This window comes from Ammodytes marinus, assembly GCF_949987685.1.
Source record: "Ammodytes marinus genome assembly, chromosome: 7".
Taxonomy (NCBI): Eukaryota; Metazoa; Chordata; class Actinopteri; order Uranoscopiformes; family Ammodytidae; genus Ammodytes; species Ammodytes marinus.
Window position 1 is genome coordinate 28,271,120 of NC_137211.1, and position 20,176 is coordinate 28,291,295.

The 20,176-nt window shown below is 42.2% G+C and overlaps 2 protein-coding genes across 2 annotated transcripts; both read right to left on the bottom strand.

Annotated features, from left to right (window-relative positions):
- Positions 1 to 348: 348 nt before the first annotated feature.
- zbtb17 (zinc finger and BTB domain containing 17) lies at positions 349 to 11,341 on the bottom strand. Its single transcript, XM_080030384.1, has 15 exons — positions 11,201 to 11,341; positions 10,112 to 10,349; positions 9,449 to 9,628; positions 8,693 to 9,013; positions 8,172 to 8,261; positions 7,192 to 7,532; positions 6,459 to 6,601; positions 5,601 to 5,901; positions 4,946 to 5,033; positions 4,642 to 4,758; positions 4,105 to 4,225; positions 3,619 to 3,749; positions 2,797 to 3,060; positions 2,129 to 2,218; positions 349 to 1,569 (listed from the first exon to the last, which is right to left on the bottom strand). Exons 2-15 carry the CDS (start codon positions 10,314 to 10,316, stop codon positions 1,121 to 1,123), a joined length of 2,841 nt encoding a protein of 946 aa, XP_079886510.1. The 5' UTR covers positions 10,317 to 10,349; positions 11,201 to 11,341; the 3' UTR covers positions 349 to 1,120.
- A 1,037-nt stretch (positions 11,342 to 12,378) lies between these two features.
- hspb7 (heat shock protein family, member 7 (cardiovascular)) lies at positions 12,379 to 17,100 on the bottom strand. Its single transcript, XM_080030368.1, has 3 exons — positions 16,755 to 17,100; positions 13,643 to 13,767; positions 12,379 to 13,111 (listed from the first exon to the last, which is right to left on the bottom strand). Exons 1-3 carry the CDS (start codon positions 16,915 to 16,917, stop codon positions 12,932 to 12,934), a joined length of 468 nt encoding a protein of 155 aa, XP_079886494.1. The 5' UTR covers positions 16,918 to 17,100; the 3' UTR covers positions 12,379 to 12,931.
- Between the last annotated feature and the right edge of the window lie 3,076 nt (positions 17,101 to 20,176).

Below are 20,176 nucleotides of genomic sequence, written 5' to 3' on the forward strand. Positions count from 1 at the left end.
TTATTATAAGACTGACAACCACGGAAGTCCGGGGACTGAAAATTAAAATCTATACTATCATCACTAAATCATTGCCAACATAAATACTTCCATAACTTTATCATGAGTACCGAAGTAGCCTACCTACAAATCTTAAAATTTACATGTTAACAGATGCAGTATTGCTGGTAATTATACATCCAAAAACAACCATTGCATGTGTTAGAAAAAAGGTATGCGAATGTGTACACTGTCTGTACTTTCCAAACTAATGATATTCTATGGTTTCCATTGTAAACTTGAATGGACAGCACAACACATCCCACTTTGTAATGATTCTTTATTGATGAGATTATGACCTCCTGTGCGTCTTAAGCAATGCAACTGATGAATGAGTGTAGCATCTTGCGGGTGTTAATATTAACAGTCAAAATAATAACATGAATAACAATGGTGAAAGTGTTTTTCATCACCAGACAAGACATACTTCGTTTTAATCGATTATCAGAAGTATTAAGACTTTTTTTAGAGGACACAAAACAAACCATTCAAAGCACCATACATGCACAGCGCTAACAATGTTTGCCAGTACATGAAAACACAACATCAGATGATAATGACTCTTATTAAAAATCTTCAGTAGCCCCTCATTGCCAATGTAGTTCATCCTTGCATCAAGTGCTTTTTCATGAAAATACTTTCAACTCAGTACAATAAAATATTCGGACAGCTTAAGGAAAATATACACATATCTCACCAGAGATAAATGGAAAAATAACACAAAAGGGTCTTTCTTTATAGAAGGTAAGACAGAATTGTGATCAAAATTGTTTTTATACAAAGCACAATGCATACTTCTGCATTTCAGTCTAAAAAATAAACTATACAAAGTAGTATAACCATCTTCTAAGCAATATTTGCCTATAACAATCACTGTCTCTCACCTGGTTAGCAACAGCACAAACATGATTTAGGAGCATACGACCTAAGATACAATTGTTTTAAAAGGTGTTTGTATGTTATGAATCCAGTTTTAGATTGATTTGTAACATCTTGGCAGGTTCGTCGTCGACTCAGTTCATCTCTTGTATTTCACTCTCCCGTATAAATTAGGATTTCTCTCTCGCAAGCACTATCTCAGTCACTCTTCCCCCCCACTTACGCCTGACACGCCCTCACACTCCATTTGTTCTTCTTTCTCCTGTTCTGCCTCTTCTACAGTCTCCTCCTTTTCCTCAGTGTGCAGCTCGGTGTGTGTTTCCACCTCTCCGTCCTCTTGAATCACCGTCACGTTCCCTTCTTCTTGCTCTTGTGTGTCCTCCTCCTCCACTATCTCTCCATCCTGGGCACTGAAGACCAGCTCTCCCTCCTGGATGACCTGCTCCGTGGCGGGTTGCCATGTGGTGGCAGAAACCCCCTCTTCGGTGGTGGTGGTTGTTGTGGTGGTAGTGTACTGGTAGAAGTCTGAATCGGCCTGAAACATGACCAAGGCCTGGGCCGTGTGGATGCGTACATGCTGGGCTAGGGAGCTGGCATCCAGGAATTTATCGCCACACGAATCGCAGGCGTAAAGGATCTGGGTGTTGGGGTCTGAGAACAGGAAAGAGAAGAGTGGATAAACAAAGTGACATGGGTTGTACTGTGTGTGTTCCCTTTAACGTGACACATTTCACGCTGGAAGAAATGACGACCCCCCTGTGTCTTTCAGGGATCTGTGGCTGAAACTCAACACAGATGTACATAACAACCTGATCAGTTAAGATGGAAACTATGCAATAAAAAATGATCCTACTAATTTAGCCTTCACATTTTTCCGATTAAGGGCCATGCAATACAATCATATTTGTGTTTTTATACAAGTCCATTAATGGTAATCACTTCTGGATTTACTGAACATATACAACATCATGTCACTTTTAAATGGATGTCTTTTTTTTAATAAAGCTCGTTATCACGCTATGCAACAGTAGTAGGATTCCATTTCAATGTATTTTAACGTTGCAAATTGAGAAAATAATTGTCTCATAGCATGTTTCTGAGGCTCCACCATACTTTTCTTATGATATGATATTATTCAAATATGTTTAAATTCATACTGAATTCATACTGTTTCCATCCATACTGTATAGTGAGTTCCTTGCAGTCTTACCTGCTTCTTGCACTTTCTCTACTGCCTTGGTGATCTCAGCTTTCAAAGCCTCCGTCTCGTCTGCAGACACTGAAGTAGCCACTGGAACCACTGTTAACAAACACATGGGCCGAGGTAAACTAACAATCATCACTGTGTGAGCCATTTCCCACTCATGCTTCTTTTAGCATTAGCTGCACCAGCCCAGGTCAGATTACCCCTTTAACATGTCCCTTCAAGTTCATATATTACGCTCATTTTCAGGTTCAATGATTTCAACAGTTTTTTCATGTTGTATTGTCAAAATAAATCTCTTCTTCTCAGTCTCTGTCTGAAGCGCTCTGAGTGCTTTTGAGCCCTGAGTGTCTTCAAGCCCTGCCTTCCAAATAGCTCAGTCTACTCTGACTGGCCCTGAATCAAATGCCTGTATCTAGGTGTGTGCTCATCACAGGTGGTTTTAGTGCTAAGTTAGATTGGTAATGACGGGGCTTCGCTTCTCCCGTTATGATGTCATACAGTGAGAGAAATCTGACTGGGGTTTTTGAACACAGGTTTTCAGGTGGAAGTAAAAAAGAGAGAGCTCCCCCCCATACTTTGGGAGTCTCTAGACACTCCGGGGGACCCAGATTGATGTCACATTTCTGTATAATAAGTGATCACTAAACTTTGCCTTCATGTGGCTGCCTCACCTGTCAGCTGAGTCACAGCGCTGGCTGCCAGTGCCTCGGTAGCCAGGGTGACGATGTCCTCTGTGGTTACGGTCACTATGTTGATCTCTCCGTCAGAGCTGCAGGCCCCAGCACAGCCATCCAGCCCCTGGTCTGCACTGCCCCCCGCCACCACCAGGCGCTTCATGCCCGCCGCGCCCTGGTGCACCGTCTTGACGTGGGAGCGCAGGTTGTCCACACGGTTAAACCCTCTGCCGCATTTATCACACAGGAAAGGCTTCTCCCCTACAGAGAGCAGGGCAGAGACAAGCAGAGAAGTGATCAAATTAAGTTGTAAAGCCTCTGGAGACCTGGTCAAAAATAGTAAAAAAAAACCTACATATGATATCAAAGTTGAGTGTGGCAATACACTTTTATAAAACCGAAAATAAATGTTCATAAATATTACAAAACTTAGTTTAAAAAAATATGCTTTTATAACTGTCTGTGTGGGCGTGGCTGTATCAAACGGTCTCCATGGCAACAGTTATAATAGAACGTTTGCGCAGAGGACCACAACTATTAGTTCAAAATAATTACTGTGTAATAAGAAGCATAGCATAGACCGCTTCATTTGAAACTGAATTTCTGTCAAGTTTATCCAACTTAAATGATGATATCTTTCATTTGAATGGCTAAATATGCTTAACTCTTTTCAGATGCTTTACTATCATGCAACTAACTCCTCCAATGCCACAGAAGGATGTTTTGTGGATTTGGGTTTACAGGGTCTTTAAGTAAAGGAAAGTTAAGGAAACTATAAACTCTGCTGGTTTGCTGATTTGGTCATAACTGTGTCCTTACCTGTGTGAATGATGATGTGCTTGGACAAGTCTCCCACATTAACAAACGCTTTGTTGCACATCTGACACTTGTGTGGCCGGACGTTGTCGTGATGCCGAATGTGATTGGCTAGTTGACTGGACTGTACAAACCTGTCCAGAGAGAGAGAGAAACAATATAAAACACTCACCCATTTTAAAAGGGCCAGTTCACAAACATTTAAAAACAATTATTCAAAATGTACAAACGATTTTTTCTCTCTCACTTTTTACGTGGAAGTTTCTGTTTGAAATTTCACACCAGTATATTACTTTTAGAATGGTAGACCAAAATGAATAAGAACTGCTAGGCCATTCATGTGGTCTGTGACTCCCACTATTCCCTGTGCATGGTTCTCTGTTCTCTCTGCACATATTTCCAAATCTCTTTGTTGGGAGAATCTCAGGTTATACACTCCTCTCGTCAGTTTGAAAAGTGAGCCTTCTGTTGCAGCATTGATTTACTGACCTCTTGCCACAGCGGTCACACACATAGGGCTTCTCTCCGGTGTGCTGGCGGACGTGAGCGATGAGCGAGCTGGCCTGGGTGAAGGCCTTGCCACAGATAGAACAGACGCACGGCTTCTCTCCTGATCGAAGGGGGAACACCAAAGTCTCGTCATGGTGGGGATGTAGGCATATGATTTGTGTGGGGTTTCAGGTTGACAAATTTGAAAAATGTTGGGTCAGGGTTTTAAGTTACTCGATTTTCCTTTTACAAAAGATTATGAAATAATATTAAAAAACAAAAAAACAGTGGAGATTTGATTTTTGTTTTCTAAATTAAGAAAGTTGAACATTTTAATTTAATTAAAATGGTTTTCTCTTTATAAGGGTCAAAAATAAGTGAACTAAACGTTAAGATTTTTTTTTTGTATTCAAATTATTAGTATTTTTGAAATATATATCCCTTTGTGAAATGGAAACCAAATGACCACTAGATACACAGACCATGTTAGGCCTAGATATTGATTCCAGAGTCTTGAATGTCATGTATGGGAGTTACCTGTGTGGATGCGTTCATGCCTCTGTAGGGCTCCCGGGTCGCTGAAAGCTCTCTGACAGTGCATACAGATGTACGGCTTCTCCCCACTGTGAACCCGCAGGTGTCTCTTTAGATTTCCTACAAAGCAAGATCACCATTCCACAACGGTTAGGCCAAATACAGCTGCAAAATTATGCTTCAGGGCAAATGGTCAAAAACACAGTCTGACTAATAGGTGTCACTGTGTACTTTTTGGCTTTCTTTTACATAAAATTGAAATGTCTGGAACGGTTGATACATAACATGCTCAATACAATCTTCTGACCTGAAGTGGTAAACTGTTTGCCACATTCCTTGCACTTGAGAGGCCCGTCTGTGATGTGGATTTTTAAGTGAGCCTTTAGGTTCCCCATCTTAAGAAAAACACAAAGTCCGGCAATGAGTTAAACACAATCAACATTAAATGCCCAGTAACATTTCACTTGAAATAATACTGTGTGTATATGTGGCTGACTACCAAACTCGGCACAAAATAACATTTGTCTAAGAAACCTGCATTCAGAGCATTATGTTTGTAGTACTTGTTGCAAAGCCTGTGTAAACCTGGTCGAAAATATTAAAAATCAATATATGATATCAAAGTTGTTCGTCTCAATAAGATAGCACAAAATTCTGATCGAAAAACAGGTTAGTCCAAAATACATAATATGTGATAAATACCAGCGCTTAGCCTGCCTCGCGTTAACCGAATTTCTGTAAGGTTGATCAAACTTAAATGACAACATCTTTAATAATGGATTGATAAGTATGCCTCACTCTTTTCAGATGCTTTACTATCATGCAACTAACCCCCCACATTACATAGTTAGAAGGATTTTTCTGGATTTGGAGTTTACAGGTGGCTTTAAAGATAAGGGACGCCGTTACAGCTGCTGTTTTCCCCACAGAATGAGTCAAACTTTTGAACAGCCATAATTCACCTGGTTGAAGCGCTTGTCGCAGTGCGGACACTTGTTGCCCTTGTCTGCGTCGTGGGTCTCCAGGTGTCTCATCTTGGCGGTGGGGTCGGAGAAGGCCTTGTCACAGAAGTCACAGTGGTAGGGCTTCTCCCCGCTGTGCACCAGCTGGTGGCGCTTCAGGTTGCCCGAGGTGGTGAACAGTTTGCCGCACACCTCGCAGCTGTAGCGCGCCTCGCCCGTGTGCCTCTTACGGTGCAGGTTGAGCAGGCTGATCTGACGGTAGCTCTTCCCACAGGTGGAGCAGCAGTACGGCTTCAGAGGGCTGGGGGGGGGGGGGGAGGGGGACAGGCAACGACAACAGCTTAAAGACCCACTTCACCGGTGGAAATATGAAGGTGTATTGAACTCTGAGATTCCTATGTAGTATAAATGTGCAGAAATCTGAGAAATCGGTTCATCCTAGCCTGAGAAAAGGAGTGTTTTTTGGTCTCACTGTCTAACCCAACATTTTCCCATGTGTGAAATCACACGTGCCGGTACAGTGAATGTTCTTTTAAATCACTTCTTAAAACACATTTTTATAGACTCACTTTTATGTTGCTATGCCCTCTTTTTATTCTCTTCCTCAATGTCTTTTTACCCGAGCACCTATCAATATTGTTTGGTTTATTGCATTTGGTGCCCAGTTTCTCTGTTTCACCATCATGTGTATATATGAGTATGTGTATTTATCTTATTGTATATGTGTTTTTGATCAGTATGTATTTATTTGATTTGTACTTGCTCCTATGTTTCTTATGTCAAAGCACTTTGTAAAGCATTGTTTTTAAAAGGTGCAATACAAATAAAGCTATTCATTATTATTAATGTGTTAAACACCTGTGTGTTTTCTCGTGGGCTTTACAGGCGGCGGGGTCAGAGAAAGCCTTGTTGCAGTCCCGACAGCTGAATGGCTTCTCTCCGGTGTGAATACGCATGTGCCTCTTGAAATTACCGGTGTGGGTGAATTTCTTCCCACAGTCCTGGAATGAAGAAAAAATATGTTAGAATTGTTTTTCAAAGAAGACTCAAAGACCTTTTCAGTCTGGCTTTTAAACGAACATTATACAATTCAACCGCGTTAAGTTTGCCCCCTTGTGTTTCCTCACTTCCTGTTTTATTGTTCTACTGATCCATGCTTTCACTGTCTGTGTTACCTAGTTATGTTTTATTAAGTGTTTCAATCTCTGTCATTTGATGCTCTGTGAATGGTGGTAGGGGGGGGGGGGCTATTGTTCCTTGGATTTAAATGGAGTGCCTTCACTGTGTATGAAAAGTGCTCAATAAATTGAGTTTGATTTGATGAAAAGTGAAGTCTAGCCAACATACAAACCAACTAGATTTACATTTAAGCATCCCGGCATTTGCATCATGCAAAACCAGCTCAGTGTGCCTGAGACTGTGACGAGCAGTGCTATTCAACCAGTTGCTGCGAAGAGGACTGAGCCTCTATGGAGGGGGGGGGGGGGTGGCAACAGCTTTGAGTAAACAGTTGAAACTAACTTCCATGGCTCAAATGTCCGAACAAAGTATATTTCACTCCCCCTGCACCTCCACGCTGACATTTCCTCACCTCACACTTGTGTGTCACGGAGCTGTAGGGCTTGGACTCAGAGCGACTGCCCATAGACGCAGACTGACCGTGTCTGTCTTCTGCCTCGCTGCTGGAATCTAGTTCTTCCATCTCTCCCTCTTCCATCTCTCCATCTTCCATCTCTGTCTCTTCCTCCTCAATCCCTTCTTCTTCTTCTTCTTCTTGATCCTCTTCCTCCTCCTCCACGTCTTCATCAGCCTCTCTATCATCTACATTCTCCACACAGTCTTCTTCTGGTCCCCTGGCCTCTTCCTCTGCCGGCTCTGACACCTTCTTACCAAGTTTTGTACTAGATGGGCGTTCGTCCTCCGAGTCATTTTCTACAAGGGGGGATAACACAGAAAAATTACACACTCCCTGCATTCCAATACCAATACTTCCCTACCATTTAGAATGCCAGAAAAAAAGATTTAGGATGTCCCAATACATGCATTTCAATTGTAGTATGCTGAAAATAGATAAATGCCCCACTAACTCCAATAGCATTTTGGAGTATTCGTCTTTATTCTTGACATGTCTTGACATAATGAAAAAAAAATCTTCCTTATCTGATTTTTTTTCTCTCCTGTGGGCTGTGGCCCTAAAACTCTTGTGTACTTTAGTATGTAGTGTAGTAAAAAGAAAAAGTATGTTATTTGGAATGCAAGGACTGTCCAAAAGCCTTGTCTGGGAATGGCAGGGTTCAACATAACTTTTTTTTCCTACTGGCCAATCAACTTGCCCTGCATATGATTTTACTGGCCCCGGGCCATCGGGCTATACGTTATGTCGAACCCTGAATGGGAATAGCTATTGTCACAAAGTATATTCAAGAATTTTGAAAAGCAACTTAAAAAAAAATCTGTAACCCTGTCACTGGTACATGGGATTTAAAAGGTGGGAGTCAAGAGATTGTGGAGAAGGATTGTTGTCAAAGTCAGTGAATATCTGTGGGACAAACCAAACACATCCTATCTCACCGGCTGGAAAGTTTCGTCGCGGTCGTTTCCTGATTCTTCTCCCCCGAGAGCTCATGTAGGATGAGCCACCGGCAGCTGTCAACTGGGATTCTATAGACAAAAGGGAAAAATATCAAAAAGTCAAGTCAACGTTTTTTTATGCTCAGTTCTGATATATAAAAGACATACATCAGAATCCAAATGGCGTTTATCTCTGAGCCACAGTGCAATAGGAACGATAAAAGAATATAGAGTAGAATAAGATACAGATTAACATAAACAGTATTTACATTAGATACATTCTAAATACTAAGGAGTGCAAGGAATTTGTTGTACAATATAAAACAGTGTATATACAATAGAATAGAAAGTAAAAAGTAGATAAATTAAATTGAAATATCCAATATTATTTGGTCGAAAAAATACATTTACTGCATATCGAAAGTTGGTATAGACACGGTAATGCACCATTTGGCTCCTCTACACTGTAGATGGTGCAATCATGGCGAAATTCAAAAGAGAATTTATCAATATGTTCTTACTGGGCGTGTAGTCAGTGTCAGAGGGGTCGTCCTTAAAACCAGGGGCGCCTTGTGCAGCGCTTTCTTCCTCCTTCTTCACAGACACCTTCTTGTGAGCAGAGGGGGGGCTGCTTTTAGGGACTCTTGCCCGGCCTGAGAGGGCTTTGGCCGGGCTTGGCTGAGAGACAGTGGCCTGTGGTTCGGTAGAGGCGTCTTCCTCTAAAGGTTCCTGGTCGTGTGTGGGCTTGTTATCTTCTGTCGTGGTGCTGGGAGGACTCTCCTCTGACGGGGACACCACTTCTGCCAGCTCACTCTCCAGGCTTTCTTTCTGCTCTGCGTCACCTGGTCAGTGTCATACAAAATGAAAGGGTTTATTAAATACTGTTACTGGACATCAGGCACCGCATTTTAAAGTTGGACTGTGATGCATTTCTTTTTATGATCATATCACAGAATAAATACATTTTGCATCAGTCTACCAATAGAAAATGCCAGTTTAATTAAAGGTTTGACCTATAGTGCAGATGAAAGATGCTTTCTGTAATGACTGCTACCAGCTGTGGACAGTGGAAATATCTCTGTGTCACTGGTAACACTTACGGAGGAAAACTTTGCTTTAAATCGTATTAACACATTCAGTAACTAGCCTGTTTCAACACTAAGACACAGATGAATAAATTATTCAATTGAGGATAATATTTCCAACCCGTATTTGAATATTTATCGCAGCACTACATTGAAAAAGCCGACAAAGTTATGTGAAAGACTGGGACTTACCAACAGCGAAATCCAGTGTTATGAGGGACGGAGCTGGATTTGCCATCGACTGGTACGCAGAGCAGGCGTTTACAATTTCTTGCATCTGTAGAAAGTTGGCCACAGCCAGCACGTCTTCCACATTCTGTGGACTCAGAGTCAGCTTAGCTGTGTACATGAACTCCAGGACCTGACCTAAACCTGCAACCATAATCATCAATCCAAACAGGCGCGGTTATATAGAAGTATTGCAATATCATGCCAAGTCAGAGCACTAGGAGAGGTCAATGACCAACTCAAATTAAAAGGTGGAGTCAGCTATTCTGGAGAATGCTTGTTGTCAAAATCAGTGAATATCTCCTCCTGTTACTTACCTGTCGGGACTGTATGTGTGCTGGAGAAAACAAAATCCAGTGTTAATACACAGCCTATGCTCTGTTAACACTAACAGACCTGTTCCTAGCATCGCCTCCTTTATTATTATACCCTTTGTTTACATATCAGTTTACAGAGCCTAGGCTGTGTATTAACACAGGTTTTTTTTTTCAGTGCACACACAGTACGGACACAGTAGTGGATCATGAGGGGTTATTCACTGATTTTCCCCAGAATCTGACTCCACCTTTAATAAACCTCATTTTAAAGTACGCAGAGTTAAGTGTCAACAGGCTGACTGGAACCCACCTGCTGCATTGCTGATGTCCAGATGCACCACATCTTTCTGGTCCAGGAAGAGGGTGCGGAAGTATGCACTGCAGGCGGCCAGCACAGCTTTGTGGGCCTTGAAGTCCACCCCGTCCACTACGAAGGTGCAGTCACACAGCAGGCCCTGTTTGCGCTGGCGGTTCAACTGCTCCAGGACCTTCCCACTGTGCCAGGGGAACTCCATCCTCCTGAAGGCTCAGGGGGGGGTGGGGTCTGACTGCAACAAACACACAGCAGTGGAAAGCTTTAAAAAAACCACAACACACAACACCACCTTGGATAATGTTCCACTATGTTAAAACTGTAGGTAGGAACTTTTATGGAGATTTAAACTATTGATGTATCGTATCAATATAATATATCACTATTTAAGCACAGTGACATCATATAGTAATCATAATAGTTCATTCTGTATCCCAAAACTTATAGAAAGACAATAATGCAACTCCCTGCAACTCACTCACTGAATCCATGACTAAGGTCAGGTCGATGGGTAATCACACTGATGCATCCTTATAACCTATGAGGTTAAGTTTACTACTTTTAGTCATTTTGTGAAAAAGAGTGCCTGCTGTGTGCAGTAGGCTAATGTTAGTGAATGGCACTTATTTTCCTACAGGACACCACTAGTAAACCCCCGAAACAGAGACAAGATAAACTACATTTTAACAACGAGGAAGCAATACTTGGGAGTAGGTAGGCTAGCTATACCAAGCTGAAATAAAGAAATGGAGAGTGACACCACAATTTAGCTCCAGCTGATGGTCAGACGCACAACATTTAAAATAGCAGTGAATATATTTTTTGTGACAGCTCCTTTAGCTTCTGTAAAAGTTCAGACAGCTTAGTTTGACAGTGCAATACATCGATTACAATTCCTCCATCCTTGCAGCTTTGTTATCAGGGATTAATTTAGCGTGCCTGACATGTATGTAGCGAAGGGACAAGATGGCGGAGCGACGAGGCGGTCGGGTGGGCCTGTCTCTTCGCCCCTTGTTGTTTCCAGTTCGCTCGCTCTTGGACGCTTCGCAGAAACGCCATTTTAATAGAAACTTGCGCCTGAATTACCTCTAAGTTGTCGCCTGTTTGCCCCGGGTTCGTGCTGCTGCTCCGGGCGGTGTTATGGAGTGTTTGGCTCAGTTTAGGAAAAACAAACCCAATCGAGTTTTTCGGTGATCGATCGTGCCCTGCTTGCTCCTTCCAGCGCCATCTTCCTCTCGCTGATCGATTGATAGGGACCGGCCGGATGTTCCGCAGTAGCATCATGCGCAGTGTGAGCACGCGCTGTGCGGAGAATGGCCGCGTGGTGGCGACATAAGCACGAGCTATAGAATAAAGATAATCATGTTTTTCTGTGTGTGGCTGACACTGACACTGACACACACACACACACACACACACACACACACACACACACACACACACGACACCACAGCTACCAGCAGCAACACACACAAAGTTATTAAACTGATTTACACATTAGATGACAGCAGATGTAGGCTAAGTCGAAGCCTATAGCCGAGTCTTTGTGAATGGTAAATCCACCTAAACCGTAATAAACCTGTTAAAGCCATCTTGTAATTATTTATTAAAGCATTATAGGCCTACAGTATAACAAATGGGGATTGTGAGGAGGGGTCTGTGTCTTTTAAGAATAGACTAATGATACACTCCCAAATCACCACATAAAAAGCATCAATTTTATGGCTACTTACAGTGCATTGCAATAAGCTATAAATCATGTTGTAGTGTGTTTTTAATCAAGAGGCTTTCCTCAAGCACACTAAAACTGCCACAGCATGGCTCAGGTATAGTGGAGAACATTAGAGCCAGACAACAAAAGGCTCCTATTATTTTTGCTTGAAGGCCTCCTTTGAAATTCTTTCATGAAAGCAGAACAGATGCTGAAGACTGAATAGGAGCACCTTCTGTCCACTACAGTAGCCTTCTTGAATGCTGCTCTGCTATTGGTTTTGAGAGTAGTTTGTACACTGCTTACCCACCTCCACAGACTAGGCCTATATGTATTTTCTTTTATTTTGATGTGGATTTATGATCATAGATAGTATATAAAAGTTCATAATGAATAAAACAATGGTGTTGGCCAGGTCATAACAGGCCTACTTTCACAATGGAATTATTAAATGAAAACATGTAAGCTAATAAAACCAACTCTCTTCCCAAAATGAGACTACTCAATCAATATGGTTAACACATCATTACAAGATGTTTATTGTCAAAGCAGGATCATTTTATTCACACAAACAATAATATACAATAACTTAGAATTAACTTGGGAACCATTCATTTAAGAGGTGAGTCTTCATTTTTAGTACATAGTATTCGAGAGGAGTGAAGTTGTGTGTGTGTGTGTGTGTGTGTGTGTGTGTGTGTGTGTGTGTGTGTGTGTGTGTGTGTGTGTGTGTGTGTGTGTTGTGTGTGTGTGTGTGTGTGTCTGTCTGTCTGTCTGTCTGTGTCTGTCTGTCTGTCTGTGTTTGAGTGTGTGTCCATTTATGCTTTTTTATAGGCCTATATGTCAAAACCTCAGAGTCTCAATATGGTATATGTGCAGCTATGACCTACTGCTGGCGTGTATGGTGAACTAACTGAATATAAATGAGCAGCGACAGGCTTAGTTGTGTACACAGGGAGGGAGGCCGTGGCATGTTTAACAGAGCACAGAGCCAACTCTATGATTGTTTAGAGATTAGAAAGGTTTTAAGTGCAGAGGGGACACAGAGGAAGTATAGCACAGATACACAAATCAAAAGGGAGAGGTTTTTGTGAGGAGCATCTCTACTAGATCTTGATCTCGGTGCGGAAGGTCTGTGCCAGCTCGTGTTTGGCCGGGTGTCGCCGTGCCTTCACTGTCAGGGTCCCATCGGCGCCCAGTGATGATGTCACAGAGGTGGGGTCAACGTCCTCGGGCAGTTGGCACTTGTGCGTGAAAGTGTTCATCACCGAACCATCCTGGGCCAGCTGTCGAAATACGGAAAATATAAGTAATGACGTAATGAATTGTGACAGAAGATAGACGTTAATGCACTTATAAGAGCACCATATGAATAAGATTTGAAGTTAGTGTGTAACTTTTTCATATAAATGAATGTCGGTCACATTCAAGCCATCGGCAAATAAGTTGACACAAAGTTGATTAAGCCTATCAGCTCCACAAAACTCTGTCTGTATTTCTCAGTATGGCAGCGTTTATAAACTGGTGTCGCCCCTCCGACACTGGCGCAGGAGCTCAGAAAAACGCCAAGAAGCGCCCACGAAATGTTTCAGTTGTTGATTCAACCGTTAAGAAAAAACGTCCACGTACAGCAGAAGATATAAATTAATTTGCGATCACCAAAAGCTTGCCTCATGTAGATGCACCGACATCGTTTTATTTTCTCAGATTTCATCATTCCTCAAGTCACGCAGTCACGCACTATGGCTTTAATTCCCAAGACACTATCATTGGAAGATTAAAACATTTTTAACAGCTCTAGAAGAAGGCTTGCCCACCTTTTCTGCATGAACTTCAATCTGGTTGTTGGACGTGGTGACGATGACATCCTCAGGGGAGAAGTCTCGCACGTCAACTGTGAACTGGTAGGAATCCCCCAGAGCCTTGATATTCCCAGCTGTACCTGAACACACCAGATGAGAGAGGATGTTACGGTAAGACACAGAAGGAATGTTCTAATGACTTCATTTTTCACATTGTCATTTGTGTGTGTGTGTGTGTGTGTGTGTGTGTGTGTGTGTGTGTGTGTGGGGGGGCTTTTCCCCCTTGCTCTCTAAAGACGCAAACCTGACCTGGCTGTGTGTATTTCCTGTTAATCCAATTTAGCAAGACAACCCATTTGTAAGATCAGTGAACTCTTTGTGAGAATCAGTTTAAAAAACTTAAAAATCCTTTATCACAATTATCCAATTTTTTTTTTTGTTTCTTAGTATTGAGCAGCTTAGACCTAGCCTGGCACCGCCCGCCTACTACTTCCGCTCAATTTTCATTTCCCTTCAGTAGTCAGTCTGGGTGTGCGGTATATTCTTAGGTTTTCTCCGGACAGATTTCTGCCGGTCCGATCAGCGAACAGAAGGAGTGGCTCAGAAGCCGGCGCATGACATGGTTGGTTGGCAGATCCAGAGTGGCACTGGGCAGATCCAATAGTTTTAAACTTCAACAGACACCCGCCTTCAAGTGAGTTAACGTTTGTCAATTGAGCGATTCCAGACCTTCTATACAAATTAAATTAAGTACGATGGTCTGGTAGAACCAGGCTAGCTAGACCCACAATCTACTTGAAGAGAGCAATTGCTAATATTATTCTGACCAGTCAAAATATCTGCTGTCAAAATCTCCTATAACAATGTCAAATTGACTTCTATTGTCTGTAGATTAGAGTAAACGCCAACCAATAGAATCCTCAACAGGTGAACATGTTTTCTTAATGATTGATAACTTTCACACTGACAGCAACTCCAAATAACATGTCATATATCAGGCTGGGTACCCACAGTTTCTTTTTCCTTCGCCTCACTGAAAACATGAGATGGGAGGTTGCTCTTGCATTTACATTCCAAGTGTATCATATTCACATTCTTTGAATGACGGCACAGAGGTGATTACGGTCTAGCATTTTAAACTACATGCTAATTTGACCTGAGTCATATTAACTATTGGCTCTCCATTCTGTCTTTGAATCTCAACCCATACTATAGTTCTGAAGGTGGTTAATATTGTCTAAATGGTTTTCAATTCATGAGAGTCTGGACTAAAATACAGTTATAGGGTCTGCAATGGTCTCTTGAGCACAGGGTGTCCTTTTATACTTTGACAAATTCTGACTTCCAAATAAAAAAACATAGAACTCTAATAAACAACAACCTGTTTTAACTTTAATACATTGACCAGCTTTGTTCAGACTAAGAGGTAATATGCTATTGACCTTGGTGAGAGTATTTATTAGTAGATTTTTGTAATTTATGTCAGTAATTGGTTATGAGAATGATGAATTTTCTACGTTGTGGAACAACATTCATAATTTAGTCACTAACTTCACTGCTGAAGAGCAAATAAAAATCCAACAAGTGGCAAACATGTGCCTTAAAGCTGAGGGCAACAGTAGAATGGAGGGATAATTCTCCCTGGCTTTATTATACAGGATGAGTTACACCTTTTACATTTAACATAGTCATAGACAGATCGGTAATATTAAAAATAATCATTAGCACATAATTTAAATGACCAGTATGGTAAAACAGGCTATGGCAGCATCAAGCGCGATAATGATCATAACCGTCCGCTCAGTGACCAATGTCTGTCCCCTGTGGTTCTAAACTACTTGGCAACAGATGACATCACACATGTCACCAAATTGGAAATGATTGAGCGAGTGTGTGATAATAGCTCTGACTTCACATACGCAGGTTACTTTGATCCAGTGACATCATTCCAACTAAGTGTGTGTGTATTTAGTGTGTCACCAGGGGCAACCATCTGGTCATTCCTTATGCAAGCGTCATGATGGATACTCAGTGTGTGAAGTCATACTGCTGGCAATCGGTCCAGCATTCCCTGGCGCGCTTGTGTGTGTGTGTGTGTGCGTGTGTGTGTGTGTGTGTGTGTGTGTGTGTTTTTCTGTGTGTGTGTGTGTGTGTGTGTGCCTCTCTTTCCCTTCAGCTGCACCTATAGGACACACAGTTCTAAAAAGGGTACTTGTCTGCCCCTGACACATGCAGACCACATGGACTCTGAGTCCAATTAAAGTTCAGGTGTCAAACATTCACACGTCTGTGTGCGCCAGCAGTGAGACCATACCAGAACAATTCACACCAGCTCCACACATTATAGGAGCCAGAAGATAGAAGCTATGTGCAGTCAAATTAGCCCTGACCTCAATAAGTTGAATACGCATATATGAGGAGAACCTTTCTACAAAATGACTGCTCCAACTTAATGTGTGTCCTTGTCTTGTACATTATATTCTATTTTTATGTATTTTTCTTTCAACTTAAAGGTGCACTAAGGGATGGGGATTAGTTTATATTTGTAGAGCCTGCAGTTAGTTTACAAAACAGATTTTCTCTTCATGTATTAGTATTGAATATTTCTATCGTCATAAAACAGAACAAAATAATTTTTAGGAACATGGAGCTAAACTTACAACTAGAATATGTTAACAAAAAGGTGGGCCCTGCCTCTGTGCACATCAACAGAGAATTATTATGTTTACGGTAGAGCGTTTTTACTTCAAACAGTGCTCCAGAGAACCAATTATCCTTTAATAAATTATGAGAATATACCTTCGAAACTATTCACTTCTCTCGCACACCCAAAGTGACATAGTGCACCTTTAAGTTACCTCATCAAACAGCACCCTGGCTACAGAGTCCTTCTGTTGTCCCCCTTCTCTTATACTGTCACCTCAAACATGTTTTATAACCCCTGTATGTAGAAAAAAAACCCTCCACACTTTAAACAAATCCCCACTTCCCACCTCAGACATAAATCCATTTTACGGTCCAAAGCTGTCCCTTCAACCTCCTGTTGCTACTATATTTACACAGCGCTTTGGTTTACAAAACGAGTTACACTGTCCCCTATATATATATCAAATTGCTTCCAACTTACTGGAAAAGCCCAAGGCGTCACTCCCGGGCCTCATGAATGAGCCAAAGTCTTCTGTAAACAGGCCGCGGCTCTTCTCCATGTGTGGGTTACCAGAGGACGACGAAGAAGAAGTCTGGTGAAACTTACGCTCCGATCGATAGGCAGACGAGTTGGTCCCACTCATGGATGGCTGAGAGTGTCAAAGGAGGCAGAGGAGGAGAGAGAGTGTAGGGGTGGGTGGGAAGAGAGGGAGGTGGGTCTCTTCTTTGTGGGCTGCCCTGGGGAGTCTTCCAGAGGGGTTTAAAATGTCAACAATAACACAAGCAGGTCTTCCTTTATTTTCTATATCCTTTCTATGTGCGTACAGTTCCCTTGTTATCACTCTCTCCACACAGTGTCTCCTGGTCCTCTTATATACTGTATGGGGTCCCAGGCATGATGGGGGCGGGGGGGGGGACGTGTGTCAGAGCTCATTTGGAAAAATGTAGTTCTATATTTATCATGAGCCGCATACAGCGATGGAGAATAGGCTAAGGGGTCTGTGGTTGGAAAAGTTCTGGGCAATTGAAGAGCCCTGAGGTTAAGAGCAGGAGAGAGAGATAGAGAGAGGGAGAGAGAGAGAGAGAGAGAGAGAGAGAGGGAGAGAGAGAGAGGTAGGGAGGGGGGGTGCAACAGTTGTCATTTCAGACACACTATCCCTGAAATAGCTTCCCCTCTCCTCTCTTTAATTCCCCCCGACTGTCTCTTCTGCTTCATTCAGTGCCATACCTTTGTCCTGAAATCAGATCCTCACGTGCTGGTTCTGACATTAAAGGTGGAGTCAGCGATTCTAAGGGAATGTTTGTTCTTAAAATATTTTTTGGGAAAAATCAGTGAATATATCTCCTCATGGGCTGTAACCTGTACTGTATACTTGCTGTGTCTCAATTCAGGGGTCGCAGCCTTCGAAGGCTGCATTTGAAGACCGATTGCGTCATAGCGGCGCGCAAAGGCTGTCCCATTTCCCCCTTCATATGCGGCCGAGAAATGCAGCCTTCGTTTCAAGGATCTGAAGGGTCCAACAGATGTATCCTTCGCGGCCCAACGTATCCCAAGATTGAGTCCGTTTTTATCAGAGATGGCATAAAATAAAATAAAAAATAACAAAACAGCAACGTGTTGCTCCATCTTCTTAACTTTTATATTCCTTTCTTTTTTTCTTGTCTTTTCTTTTGTTTTTATTGACCTTCTTTCTTCTTGTACTTTTTTTCTTTTCGTCTGGTAGGCAACTTCTTTTTCTTTTTTCCTCCATTGACAAGGCTGTCTCCGTTGGCAGCAACCAGGGTTGCTGGGCAGCACAGGAGCGGCGAGTCGTCACACAAGGTAACGGCTTGTTACGCAAACCGGAAATGTGCGTGGCATTCATAGACTGCGTCCTTAGAAGGATGCAACCCCTGAATTGAGACACAGCATATGCGTTGAAAAAGAAAATCCGGTGTTAGTACACAGCCTAGGCTCCATAAACGGGCATGTTGCTAGCTAAAATTCTCTTTGTTTACATACCGGTTTACAGAGCCTATGGCTGTGTATTTACACTGGGGGTTTCTCTCGAGTGCACACACACACACACACACAGTATGAACAGGTAGCAGATCGTGAGATGATATTCACTGATTTTGACGGAAATGTATTTTGTCAACAAGCCTTCTCCAGAATAGCTGACTCCATCTAAATGACACAATGTCCTGTGTTTTCCGCCCCGTTCATTATGCGAACAGCAGGGTTAACTGGTAAATTTAACTTTTGCTGTGGTCTATCTGCAAAACAGAACATTCCTCTTCCTTGATAATGAAAGATTTGAGTGCCGTCTTCCAAACCGTTAAGTGTCGAGGCCAAAGCCGTTTCAAACTCAAACAACGTATCCGCAGCCATCTTTGTTATTTATCATCACAGCTTCTGGCGAATGCACAGCTCTGTCGTCATCCGGTTACGTTCGCCCCAGAGCCCCATTCATAGGGCTCTGGACCGCCCATATCAGATAGAACCATTTGATTGGCAACTCCGAATTCTCTGACATAGTTAATGAGCTTCAATGGATCGTGCCCAGACCAACTGGCCAGTGGCAGGTCTGGAAGTAAAGAAGAGGAACTTGGCGCCTCTTATCTCAGAGGATAAGTTGGGAGCAAAACAACGATGGAAAGAATGTTCTCCAAAACAAAGCCGTCAGCAGAGGGCAGGGGACTTAGTAGTGACATTGCTTTGTGGCTATTAATATCTGCATGGGAAAGCACAGGCCATCATGATTAGCAAAACACCCACTGATATACTCTGTTAGATAGTCCATTAAAATCCATGTATGGGTTCATTAACGATACCTGTTTGACTTGTGCTTTAAAAAGGTTGCAGTCTTTTGTTTTGAAGGCGTGTTTGGAAGGTTACCCCGGCATTACAGATGACTCCATACACAGCAATGTGTTCCCAGTCTTATCAGTGTACGGCTCTAAGCCCCCCCGCTGATGGTCTAAATCCAGCCCGGCAACTCACCAGCTCCCTGCCTACGAAGCACACAGAGACGCCTCCCCTGACAGCAGTTATACCTGTCTGATGGCTGGTGCTGGCCTTATATTCTTATGTATTTATATGTGAGTGTGTCTGCAGATTGTTTTATGAAATGTCAGTTATTTAGTAATTGTTTTTCTTAATTTTTTTCTTATGTTTTGGGCGTTTTTTTCACATAAGGCCAAACTGACCTCTTTTTATTAAGGAAATAAAAATAATTTACCAAAATCTCTGTGTCGAGAGATTAAAATTAAAAAAATTGAATTCCTTTTTTTTTCCATTTTAACTGTGGGTTAAAATTGGCTCTTCTGGGTTTTCAAAGAACACCCAAGTTATTATAATTATAAAATTTGCAAATCGGTCTTTGGTTGAACCAAAAACCTGTAAGCATTATGTAGCACTAGACAAGGGATCAAATCAAATCAGACCCCAGAGAAATTCACAGTCAATCAATCTGTCTTGTTTTAATTGTAAACTATGGCAGACTAGAATAATAATGGTAAAACTGTAGGTATAGCTGTATTCAATCAGCACCAGTGTTGATATATAACCCTCAATTAGGCATCTCTTGAGCCCTGGCTGACCAGACTGCTGAGAAATGACGTGGTGAGAGTGAAAGAGGGGTGTGTGTGTGTGCACTGGGGGAATGGTATGAGCAATGCTGGGCAAGATGACAAGAGTTGGACCAAGATGAGATGGTGTCAGATGATAGGAGAGAGAGAGAGAGAGAGAGAGAGAGAGAGAGAGAGAGAGAGAGAGAGAGAGAGAGAGAGAGAGAGACACTGAAGACGAATTCACAGAGAAAAAAAAGGTTTTGAGGCGTTGGAAAACACAGTATAGAGCCAACAGTGATGTTTGCTGCATTCAAGTCACCTGGGAATTTCCAATGTCCAAACAGAACAACA